This window comes from Hemitrygon akajei, chromosome 7 (assembly GCF_048418815.1).
Source record: "Hemitrygon akajei chromosome 7, sHemAka1.3, whole genome shotgun sequence".
In the NCBI taxonomy this organism is placed as follows: domain Eukaryota; kingdom Metazoa; phylum Chordata; class Chondrichthyes; order Myliobatiformes; family Dasyatidae; genus Hemitrygon; species Hemitrygon akajei.
This window is the reverse complement of record NC_133130.1, coordinates 98777629-98790761: the sequence shown is the minus strand read 5'-3', so window position 1 is coordinate 98790761 and position 13133 is coordinate 98777629. Positions and strand designations below refer to the sequence as shown.

Genomic DNA, 13133 nt, shown 5'->3' with positions numbered 1-13133 from the left:
CTTTGCCTTGTGATCAATACACGACACTGGCAGCTGGAGCCCACCATGTTCACAGATCTCTGATGTTCTGATGTGCTCCACTGTCGAAGCTGCAAGATGGTCAGCACTTCTGGTGTTGGTACCAAGGGAGCGTGGTAAAAACACAGACCCGGTGTTGTCTGTTCCACAGCCACGGTGTGTGTGTGTGTGTGTGTGTTAGCGGCCCTGCTGACCTGGCAAGGAAATATACACCTCTGCCAGGCCAGACTGAGGGGAGACTCAGCCATTTTAGCAAGCTCCCTTTCGTCCTTCATGGGTCCATTAGCGAGGGCTATGCGAATGGGACCAGGCATTTGCTGCATGAAGAGTTCTTTAAAAATAAAACAAAGATGGCAGTTTCCCGGGAGAAACAACGTGTGGTCCATTAGCTCTAGCATCCCCAAGGCTGGATGAGGAGAGCAACTGTTTGGTGCACTCAGACTCCAACGGTCCGAAAGTCTAATGGATGGGCCTTCAGCAGGCGATAGTTGTCGCGTTCAGGTGAATGTTCAAGCCACTCGTTGCTGTGGAACTACTGAGTGATGCTGTTATGTAGTAAGGTCTGGTGTCATCCACGGAGATTTCTCGCAGCATGCACTGGGTTCCAGCTTGCACAAACCAAGCGACGGCATTTTGATCCCAAAACTCCAGCGGTTTCAACTTCTGCATTGGCTGACATGTTGAATAACTCTGAAATTGTCCTAGAGCATTGGGGTCAGCCATGCAGGTTTTCGCAAACAAATGGCAAAGGCGTTTTAAGTTTAAGGGGAACCATTACAACTCATTTACTGCCAACCAAACACAGAACATAAAAACGCGGTAAAAAAAATCTGTCATTACATCATCACATCAGACCAGCCTCTTGAAGTGAGCCCCAACACATTGTCGGTGGTTGTGAGTTATGTATGTTTCCATGCAATGCATTACCCTACACTGGCCCTCTTTCCCTTTGATTTGGAAATTAATGATCAGTTCTAGTAAGCCGAAGTTCATAGTGAGCCGCAAGGTGGCAGAGATCTCATGGACGTCCCTTAACATTAACCCTTGGTGCTGTGTATTGGATACAAAGCAAAAGAAGGTAGTTAATGTGGTCTTCTAGGTTAAGCGTAGCTCCTAGGTTGCCACAAGAAAGCAGCATCCATCTTCAGCGACCCTCCCCGTCCAGGCCACGCTCTGATTTTGCTGGTGCTATCAGGAAGGGGGTTCAGTAGTTGTAGGTCCCACACCACCAGGTTCAGGAACAGTTATTACTCTTCAACCATCAGGCTCCTGAACCAGCGTGGATAACTTCACTCACCCCAACTCTGAACTGATTCCCACAACTATTGGACTCACTTTCAAGGACTCTACAGCTCATGTTCTCAGTGTTATTTATTACTGTTCACTTGGTTGTGTTTGCACTCTGTGTCTCCTGCACATCGGTTGTTTGTCCATGTTTGATTTATTTTTCATTGATTTATTGTGCTTCTTTGTAACTGTTGTGGGTGCCTGCTAGAAAATGAATCACAGAGTAGTACACTCTGATAAATTCACTTTGATATTTTAATTTTCAACTCTAAACTGGAATTAGTAGTGATGGTCCAGATTTCCCACACCCCTGGTCATCATCCTTGGTGCATTATTGTCTTACTTTGCCTATTCTGAGATCGTGGAATTTGCCTTTTGCCAGCCGTGCTGGCATTTACTGTCCATTCCAAACTGGCCTTGAGCTGAAGAGGTGAGAAAATATTTACAAGGATGTTGCCAAGACTAGAGGGCATGAGTTACTACTGACCAGGCTATGTACCTATTCGCTGGAGCATGGGAGATTGGCGATTCCCACAGTGCTGTCCAAAGGCCTATGCTTCTATATCTATATGATATCTGCACAGTACTGATCTGTCAATGTGGAGCAGGCGGTTTGTAAATCTGGCGGGCACGAAGGGTGTTGGGACAGGAGGCCGAGGAGTGCCGAGGTGGGATGTGGTGCAGGTGCAGACACCAGGCAAGGTCGATTGATCTGTATCCTCTCACGGTGAGACGTGGTGTTGCTCTTTTATGCAGCTCACCTCGATATCAAACATTCATGCCTGGGTGTGATCAATGAACTTGTAGCTGGCTTAATCACAAGGCATGGCTTCCTTTCACTGCTGTGTTGTCTTTCTGCTCCCTCTCGCTCCTGATCTGCAGAAAGTCGAAGGAAGAGTGTCCAGTGACGAGGACTTGAAGCTGACGGAGCTGTTGAAATACTATGTGAGGGACATACAGGCGGCCAAGGTAACGTGCTCTCGGCAGATCTCTCTGTCCTTACTGTCTTGCGGTTGGATCCCGTGCCATGCAGTGATGCAGCCAGACAGAACACTGGCCGGTGCTCCTGTAGGAAGTCACTCGAGGGCCTTGCACACTCCCATCACCTCAGGAAGTGTGCCTTCTTGACGAGTGAGGAAGTGTAGTGGAGCTTTCCTTTAGAGGCTCTGCACTGAGGCGGAGACGGTCTGGGGCTGCCAATTCACCCGCAGCTGGTTAAGGTCACTGGGACATGGGAGGGCTGGCTAGTAAAGGAGTATATCAGGCTTGTTTCAATGGGGGGGGGGGGGGGCGGATTTGAGGAGCTGATTGTCCTATTTGCTGTTGGATCCTGATGATCCAAAGGAAGTTAGGAATGAGGCATAAAAACGTGTTGCTCATGGCTGTTTAATGAAGTGTTACTAGAACAGAGAGAAAAAAATTAGTCATGGTCAGACTAGACATAACAAAATTCCATTGATAACAATTAACCTGTAAAGAAGTCACAAAAAACAGATATTTCTAGAAAAAAAACAGAAGCAACTGTTCTGTAATTACTGAACAATTACATGTACATAGGTGATGCAAACAAGCACTGGAAAGTTAAACTAGAAGAACAATAACGATTCTATACCCTGACACAGCGCTGCCCAGTCACGAGTTTCCCAGTGTTGGATGAGGTTTTCTGCTTGCTTACCTGTGTTTGCATTAATTTGTAGGATCTTCTGTACAGGAGAGCCAGAGCTCTTGTGGACTTCGAAAACGCCAGCAGAGCTCTGGACAAAGCACGGATTAAGGGCAAAGATGTGAAGCAGGCAGAGCTCCACCATCAATTGTGCTGCCAGAAATTCGAAAAGCTGTCAGATTCTGCCAAGGAAGGTACAAGCTCCCTTGTGTCTCGGGAAGGCCCCTCCTTCACAACCAGTCAAGTAATCGCTCAGCTACTGTTCACTGCACAGTATTCTTTTCCATTCATAGCCTCTCAAGTAACAAATTTGTATGAGGGTAAATTAAACATCCCATAAATGAGTTACCTCAGCGTGTGGTGCCACTTTGTGTCCAGACCTGCTGCAGCTGCCTCTCTCTGGAGTCAGCGTTCCTGTTGCCCCACCACTGATGACCACCCCTTCAGCTAGACGTGTTGTCTAAAGCTTCCATCCCCTCCGCCTCCACATTTGGGAGGCTGTTGTGTGATGAGGGAGGCTTCTGAGTCTCAGCTCCGGTGACCCAGGTTCAGAGAAGCAGAATTCGGCCATTCTGCCCCACCACTCATGGATGCCCCCCTATTCTGAGGCTGTGCCCTCTGGTCTTAGACTCCCCCACTATAGGAAGCGTCATCTCTATCCGCATCTTTCAACATTCAATAGGTCTCATTGAGATCCTTCCTCATTCTCCTAAATTACAGCAACTACCCACCCAGAGCCATCAAACACTCCTCATATGTTAACCCATTCATTCCCAGAATCATTATTGTGAACAATCCCTAGACCCTCTCCAATGCCAGCTGTTCTTTTCTTTGATAAGGGGCTCAAAACTACTTTCAATACTCCAAGTGCTGTCTGACCAATGTCTTGTAAAGCCTCAGTATTACATCTTTGCTTTTATATGCCAGTTCTCTCAAAATTAATGCTAGCATTGTTTTTGCCTTCCTTACCACTGGCTCAACCTGCAAGTTAACCTTTCGGGAACCTGGCACAAAGACTTCAGCAGACTCCCTGCTTCCTCAAAACTACTTGTCCCTTCACCTGTTGTCGTGTCATCCACAAACCTGGGCACAAAGCCGTCCATTTTCCAAATCATTCACAGATAACAGGAAAAGAAGAGGTCCCAACACCAACCCTTGAGGAACACCCTAGCCACTGCCAGCCAACCAAAAAAGGCTACCTTTATTCCCACTCTTTGCTTCCCACTAGTCAGCAAATTTTCTATCCATGCTAGTATTTCTCTTGTAATACTATAGGCTCCTAGCTTGTTCAGCAGCCTTATGTGTCACCTTATCAAAGGCCTTCAGAAAATCCAAGTAAACAACAGGGTTGTGACTAGTGGTGTCCCATAAGGATCTGTTCTGGGACCTCTACTTTTCGTTATTTTTATTAACGACCTGGATGTGGGGGTAGAAGGGTGGGTTGGCAGTTTGCAGATGACAAAGGTTGGTGGTGGTGTAGATAGTGTAGAGGATTGTCGAAGATTGCAGAGAGACATTCATAGGATGCAGAAGTGGGCTGAGAAGTGGCAGATGGAGTTCAACCTGGAGAAGTGTGAGGTGGTACACTTTGGAAGGACAAACTCCAAGGCAGAGTACAAAGTAAATGGCAGGATACTTGGTAGTGTGGAGGAACAGAGGGATCTAGGGGTACATGTCCACAGATCCCTGCAAGTTGCCTCATAGGTAGATAGGGTAGTTAAGAAAGCTTGTGGGGTGTTAGCTTTCATAAGTCGAGGGATAGAGTTTAAGAGTCGCGAGGTAATGATGCAACTCTATAAAACTCTAGTTAGGCCACATTTGGAGTACTGTGTCCAGTTCTGGTCACCTCACTATAGGAAGTATGTGGAAGCATTGGAAAGGGTACAGAGGAGATTTACCAGGATGCTGCCTGGTTTAGAGAGTATGGATTATGATCAGAGATTAAGGGAGCTAGGGCTTTACTCTTTGGAGAGGAGGAGGATGAGAGGAGACATGATAGAGGTATACAAGATATTAAGAGGCACCGATAGAGTGGACAGCCAGCACCCTTTCCCCAGGACACCACTGCTCAATACAAGAGGACGTGGCTTTAAGGTAAGGGGAGGGAAGTTCAAGGGGGATATTAGAGGAAGGTTTTTGACTCAGAGAGTGGTTGGTGCGTGGAATGCACTGCCTGAGTCAATGGTGGAGGCAGATACACTAGTGAAATTTAAGAGACTACTAGACAGGTATATGGAGGAATTTAAAGTGGGGGGTTATTTGGGAGTCAGGGTTTGAGGGTCGGCACAACATTGTGGGCTGAAGGGCCTGTACTATGCTGTACTATTCTATGTTCTATGTACTGACTCTCCTTTGTCTATCCTTTGTATTTCCTCAAAGAATTCCAAGAGATTTGTTGAGCAAGATTTCCTCTCTAGACAACCATGCTGACTTTGGCCTATTTTATCATGTGCCTCCAAGTACCCTGAAACCTCATCCTTAACAGTGGACTCCAATGTCTTCCCAACCACTGAATTCAGGCTAGCAGGCCTATAATTTCCTTTCTTCTGCCTCCCCACCACCTTAAAGAGTGGAGCGACATTTGTAATTTTCCAGTCCTCTGGATCCATTCCATTATCTAGTGATCCTTGGAAAAATAATTGCTAATGCCTCCACAATCTCTTCAGCCACCTCTTTCAGAACCCTGGGGTGCAGACCATCTGGTCCAGGTGTCTCATCTATCTCCAGACCTTTCAGCTTCCCAAGCACCTTCTCCTTGGCAATAGTAACTACACTCACTTCTCTATCTTGACACTCTTGAGTTTCCCACTCTTGGGATCCATGATCCCACAGCATCCCAATTTTCCCCATCTATCTGTGTACTGAAATCACCCTTTGCCTATTGTACCACTGCTCTTATTGTGTGACTTTCCATCTCCCATTGTAATTTGTGGCCCACATCCTGGCCAGTATTTAACTCCTGTCAGGGTCTTTCTACCCTTGCAGTTTCTCAACTCAGCCACAAGGTTCCGAACACTCTGATCCTTTGTCTCCTTTTTCTACTGATCAGATTTAGTTTTTTACCAACAGAGCGACCCCCCCCCCCCCCCACCACCACCGCCTTGCTGCATGTCCATTCGATACAGAAGGAGAGGGAATAAACTACAAGAAAAATAGGGAGGGGAAGAGATTCTCTAGAAGACTCGAAGTTAAATGCCTCTATTTTTTTTATTGAAGTTCATCATCAAACAAACATTTCCATAAGATGTATTTCAGACATTGTACATATATATCATATAATCATATATGTCAAAAATCTCCACAAAGTATTTATCTGAGGTATACACTTATAGAAAAGAGCAGAAAGAAAAAAACAAGCAAAAGGGAAAAAACTATGTACAAGTAGGGAGTGATTTTTTTTACAACATATTCATTGATTTGTGAGAATAAAATCAGGCCTATGAGCCATTATGTAGATAAACCATTTTTCTCAGTATGAATCAAATTGTTCCAGCTTATGATTAACAGATGCTGTTATCTTCTCCATTTTGTAAATGTCCATTGTAATTTACATCCATGCATTTAAAGTTGGGCTCTCCTGTGATAACCATTTCCTAGTAAGAGTCTTTTTACCAGCCACCAACAGTATATTCATTAAATATTTATCTCTTTTCAACCATTCTTGAGGTATATATCCAAAATATATGGTCTTACTCTCTAAGGGTATTCCACATTTAAAGATGTCTTGTAGGACATTGTGTATAAATGCCCCCCTTTTGTCACAGGGAAACCGTCACTAACTACAATGTTTGTTTCAAGAAAATGCAAATAAACTGAACTGCTAACAGTCTTGAAATAGCTTCTAAGCTCCATGACGTAATTCAAGCTTCAAGTAGAATTATTTTTCCAAAGTAAAATTCTATGACGTGGACAGTAAGTAACACTTGTGAGCTTGGTGCCAGTTTATTGTGGACACGTGCAAAGACAGAGTGAAAAGCATTTGTTGACATGTCATCAAAACAGATTATTCCATGTGTCGAGATACTACAAAGCAGAATTGCATGAAGAATACTCACTCAGTGGCCACTTTATTAGGTACAGGAGGTGTCTAATAAAGTGGCCACTGCGTGTGTGTTTGTGGTCTTCTGTTGTTGTAGCCCATCCACTTCAAGGTTTGACATGTTTTGCGTTCAGAGATGCTCTTCTGCACGTCACTGTTTTAACTCATGGTTCCTGTCAGCTTGAATCAGTCTGGCCGTTCTCCTCTGACCTCTGTCATTAACAAGGCCACAAAATTACTGCTCTGGATTTATTTTTTTACACCATTCTCTGAATTGAATTGATTTTATTACTTACATCCTTCATATACATGAGGAGTAAAAATCTTTACATCTTCATCTAAATGTGCAATTTATAGTAATTTATAACAAATAGTATGTACAACAGGACACTCAATATAACATAGAAATACAACTGTATCAGCATGAGTTCATCAGTCTGATGGCCTGGTGGAAGAAGCTGTCCTGGAGCCTGTTGGTCCTGGCTTTTATGCTGTGGTAAAGTTTCCCGGATGGTAGCAGCTGGAACAGTTTGTGGTTGGGATGACTTAGGTCCCCAGTGATTCCCCTTTTTGCACACCTGTCTTTGTAATTGTCCTGAATAGTGGGAAATTCACATCTACAGATGCACTGGGCTGTCCACACCACTCTCTGCAGAGTCTTGTGATTAAGGGAGGTGCAGTTCCAATACCAGGCAATGATGCAGCCAGTCAGGATGTTCTCAATTGTGCTCCTATAGAAAGTTCTTAGGATTTGGGGACCATACCAAACTACTTCAATTGTCTGAGGTGAAAGAGGCACTGTTGTGCCTTTTTCACCACACAGCCGGTATGTACAGACCATGTGAGATCCTCAGTGATGTTTATACTGAGGAACTTAAAGCTGTTCACCCTCTCAACCCCAGATCCATTGATGTCAATAGGGGTTAGCGCGTCTCCATTCCTCCTGTCGTCCACAACCAGCTCTTTTGTTTTTGCAACATTGAGGGAGAGGTTGTTTTCTTGACACCACCATGTCAGAGTGATGACTTCTTCTCGGTAGGCCACCTCGTTATTATTTGAGATTAGGCCAATCAATGTAGTGTCGTCAACAAATTTAATTAGCAGATTGGGGACACAGCCCTGAGGGACAGAGGTGAGGGAGCCCACTCTTACCATCTGTTGGCGATCTGACAGGAAGTCCAGGGTGAAGGTCGAGGTCTCTGAGCTTCTTGTCAAGCCTGGAAGGAATTACAGTGTTGAATGCTAAACTGTTGTCCAAGAACAGCATTCTCACATAAGCATCCCTCTTCTCCAGATGTGTAAGGGTGGTGTGGAGAGCTGTGGCTACTGCGTCATCTGTCGATCAGTTATGTCAGTGGGGGAATTGCAGGGGTCCAGTGTGGGTGGTAACTTGCTGCAGATGTAGTCCTTGACCAGCCTCTAAAGAACTTGCTTATTATTGAGGTGAGTGTAACAGGATGCCAGTTGTTCAGACATGTTACCTTAGTCTTTTTAAATACAGGGGCAGTGGTGGATGTTTTGAAGTAGGAGGGCACTCTGCATTGGGAGAGGGAGAGATTAAAAATGAGTGTAAACACACCAGCTAGCTGTGCTGTACACACTCTTGAGTACCTACCCTGGGATGCCACTCTAGGAAACTCTGAGACTGTTGTGTGAAAATCCCAGGAGATCAGTTTCTGAGATACTCAAACTACCCTGTCTGGCACCAACAATCATTCCACGATCAAAGTTATTTAGGTCACGTTCCTCCCCCATTCTGATGCTTGATCTGAACAACAATCGAACCTCTTGACCATGTCAGCATGCTTTAATGCATCAAGTAGCTGCCACATGATTGGCTGATTAGATATTTGCATTAATGGACAGATGTACCTAATGAAGTAGCCACTGAGTGTAGTATAGACATTACTGGGGAACACGTGACAACATCTCATTTAGTTTTGTCCTTCCGCATACTGCTCTCTGAGTTTTGATTATTGTTCCCCCCCCCCCACAGAGTTGACTGCTTTTCGAAGCAGAAGAGTGGCAGCGTTCCGCAAAAGCTTGATTGAGATGACCGAGCTGGAGCTGAAACACGCCAAGGTGAGTAGGCCGCAGGATTGACCCTCCCGCTGCAGGACGTGCTGGTGGAGTCCTGGGTTTGAAGCCAGCTGTCACTTTCTCCTCCAAACAATACACGCGCAATTATAACTTACCTCAAAGTTCCTATTCGAATGAACTGTAGTGAACAGGCCAAGCTATCAGTAAAGATCTTTCTGCATTCAGATGTACTCCAGGACTTAATTTAATTTCAATTACTTTTAACTATTTAATATATAACTGTTTTCAGTTTCTATACTTGTATTGCATTGTACTGCTGTCGCAAAGTTAACAAATTTCACGACGTATGCTGATGATAGTAAACCTGATTTTGATTTAAGACCTTTACCTCTGTGCAAATGCCCTGATTATAATGGTAAAATTGCAGAGCCTCAGAGCCGGAATTATCTGATTACTCATGAGCTTTTAATACATTTTCAGACTTGACTTGTTAGTGTGAGGGTAAAAGTTCCGGATGGCTTCAGAGCGTCAAGGACTACGGGGACAGAGATGCTCCTTATTGTTCGAAGTTCACAGTAAATGTGCCGTCAAGGGGCTCTGAAATTCATTTTCTTGCAGGCATTCAGAGTAGAACAGAGTAACACACAGAATCAATGAAAAAACAAACACAAAGAAAGACAAACAACCAGTGTGCAGAAGACAACAAATTGTGCAAATACAAAATAAACATTAATAATAAGAGATAAATAAGTAAAATAATATTGAGAACATGGTTGGAGACTCCTGGATGGGTACATGGAGCTTAGAAAAATAGAGGGATATGGGTAAAGCCTAGGAGTTCTAAGGTAGGGACATGTTCGGCACAGCATTGTGGGCTGAAGGGCCTGTATTGTACTGTAGGTTTTCTATGTTTCTCTGGGTTGTAGAGACCTTTGAATTGATTCTGCAAATTACGGACTCTCTTTTGAGTTGGAGTGAGTGATATTGTAATATATTGTTAACCAGACGTAGTGCAGCAAATAATGCAAGCCTGCACCGTGGATGTGAAAGCAAAATACTGTGATTCTGGAAATGTGAAATGGTTGTGGCAATGTCTGGAACTCTCCATTGGAGAGATGCTGTGCTATGGAGACTCCGCGCGCGCATGTGTGTGGGGGGGGGGGGGGTGAAGAGAGGGGAGAGTTGGGAGAATACAATACAAGGAAAAAGTTGTTTTGGTGGGATTGCTTTGTTGGTCTGAATAGTCTGCTTTATCAAGTGGACGTGGAGAGGATATTCCCTGTAGAGGGCACAATCTTAGAATAGAAGAACAGAGATGAGGGGGAATTTTTTTAGCTAGAGAATGGTGAGTCTGTGGAATTCATTGCCACAGACAGCTGTGGAGGCCAAATCATTTAAAGAGAAGGTTGGTAACCTACCACAAGTGTCTAGGAGTACCGTTGGAAGCCGACACAGGTACGTACCCCACAGAGCAGCACCGGAGGTCAGGAGCAAAGCTGGGTTGCTGGACACTCATTAAACCCTACTGAATATTGAAAGGCCTAGATGGAGTGGACATCGAGGTCATGTTTCCTATAAAGGGGGAGTCTAGGACCAGAGGACCCAGCCTCAGAAGAGATGAACCTCCTATTAGAACAGAGTTGAGGAGGAATTTCTTTAGCCAGATGGGGGTGAATCTGTGGAATTCATTGCCACACGTGGCTGTGGAGGCCAAGTCATTGAGTGCATTTAAAACAGAGCTCAATAGGTTCTGGGTTAGTCAGGCCTAACTCTGTTCCTGTGCCTTATGGTCTAACTGAAGTGCCCCTGTCTGACAAAGCTCCTCTGTTGAATCAGGTTTGTTATCGTGACATTTGCTATGTGGTGGCAGTGCAGTGCAATACATAAAATACTGTCGTGTGAAATAAAGTCAGAGCAAAATAGGGAGGTGGTAATCACGGACCATTCAGAAATCTGATGGCGGGGGAAAAGGAAGCTGTTGCTAAAATTTTGTGTGTATCTTCAGGCTCCTGTACCATCCTCCCTGCTCACTGATGGTAGTAATGAAAAGGGGGCATGTCAGGGGGATGGGGCCACATTCCCATCCCCAGAACAACATAACTCGATTTCTGAAGACTTTGTGCTGCATCAATTCCTGACTTCACCTTGCACCATCAAAAAAAACCTGTTTCTTTTTGTTTCAGAACAATGTACAGATGCTGCAGAGCTGTTTGACCGCACTGAGTAACTAGTGGCGTGTGACTGAATGAGACCGGAGATCCTCACACTGGCCTTACTTTGCCCCCTGAAGGGACTTGTTTATAAGCTGTGGCCCGAAGTCATTGCTACCCTGGCTGCTGCTGCAGTGACTATGGTCATGAGATGGGCTGCACTGTTGTTTAGCAGTGTGCATCTCTGCTTAGCTCCTGAAAGCTCGGATAAAGTGTAAAGTTTTTTTTTGAAGAAGCTAAGCTTTGTTCCACATAAGTGCCTAACGGTTGTGGTACTTCAGAATTCCAAAATCCAAGCTGGACCAAATTTTGTAAGATAGTGTTCTCCAAAGCATATTTAGTTTTGATACAAATAGCAAGTGTTAAATGGACCTTCCACAGTAATGGAAGATTAACCAAGATTAACCTAGATTAACCAAGTGACAGTTCAAATCAAATCGGGCAACTGTTTTAACAATTATTCCATTGAAAGTGTGTGTGAGGACCAATTTTTTTTCCAGCTGAGTCTTCCTGTTTGTAACACTGCACTAACAACTTCTAAAACTTGTTCTTTTTCTGATCAAATCTACTTCTGGTTGGATACGTGGACAAAACGATGTGATTCCATTTGCTTCCTACAGTAAGTACAATTTGCAAAGAGCTGAAGTTGAAGCAGTTGCGAGCTTTACCATGCGACTGTATGTTATTTTCAGTTAATGCCCCTCTAGTGTTAAAAATGTGCTTACCCCCCCCCCCCAAACCCTAGCTAAAAATCTAATAACTACTTACTTTGGGTAAAAGCCCTCTGAACTGGGCAGCTGCTTGAAAGTAATTACGATGTGCTTTTTCAGTTTTGCTCACTAGAGTCAGAGTGCAAGATATTATTGGGATGACTTCATGACAATGAGTTGGAGAAGGAAGGATCAGTTTAGTTGGGGATTTTAACCCCAATTCCTAACCTGCTGTCTGCCATATTGGATAACAGTGGATGAGCTTCTGTTGAATTTAGAGAATGTATGCTAGCATTGCTGCCAGTGTCTGCATGTATGTCAAACAATATTCTACCCCAAAATTTGGTTCTGGCTTGTTTTTACAGTCGCAGATCTCACTAGCTCTCTCTGAGTTAATCACATCGCTCCTTGTTCCTTCTCTCTTGTTGCTCCCCTATGTTCTCCACCTTTCCCTGACCCCACCCCTGAGCTGATTTATCCCTATTATTGATCATCCTTTGGTTTAAAACCAGAAACTTTGTTTTGAAACCACTCAGTTGGTGGGGGCGATAACTAGATTGGCCGGTAAAGCTCCTGGTGCTTGTTCTGGCCCTCACTGTGATTGGACAGAAGATGAACAGTGTGCTACAGGCAGGATCCATTTGCTGCACCCCTTCCTCATGCCAATAATGAACAAAAAAACACTGCTGGTCTTTCCAGTAAGATTTTCTGTATTGTGCATCTGCATTAGAGCATGTTTTTGCCTTGGCGTTTTATCACTGCAAAGCCTATTTGAAGAATTTTGAGCAGTAAAGACATTTGAAGCTGCTGTGGCGTCTTTATTTTTATTGTGCTGAAACTGATGATTGTAAGTGTTTAAAAGCTGAATATATACACTCAATGGCCACTTTATTAGGTACACCTATACGCCTGTTTATTAATACAAATATCAGACTGGGGAGGAAATGTGATTTTTGACTGTAGAATGATTTGTTGGAGCCAGAATATCTCAAACTGCTGATCTCCTGTGATGCAAACACCCCCACCTCAAAAAAAAAAAACACAGGCATCATACTCTTCCCTACCCCTCACTACCTACCTCTGCCCAATCAGGCTGAGTGCCCTGCTGAGGTGGAGTGTATGCGCCAGCTGGGTCACCCGCGGGAGAAGAGTCGATGGATACTGGA

The 13133-nt window shown here is 44.4% G+C and overlaps 1 protein-coding gene across 1 annotated transcript in view; it reads left to right on the top strand.

Annotated features, from left to right (window-relative positions):
* Window positions 1-12775, top strand: part of snx5 (sorting nexin 5) — a 67936-nt gene extending 55161 nt beyond the window's left edge. The window contains exons 10-13 of the mRNA XM_073051548.1: window positions 2188-2274; window positions 3003-3162; window positions 9004-9089; window positions 11231-12775. Coding sequence (XP_072907649.1) covers window positions 2188-2274; window positions 3003-3162; window positions 9004-9089; window positions 11231-11278 — 381 coding nt within the window. The 3' untranslated portion in view covers window positions 11279-12775. The remainder of the gene's footprint in view (window positions 1-2187; window positions 2275-3002; window positions 3163-9003; window positions 9090-11230) is intronic.
* Window positions 12776-13133: the final 358 nt, after the last annotated feature.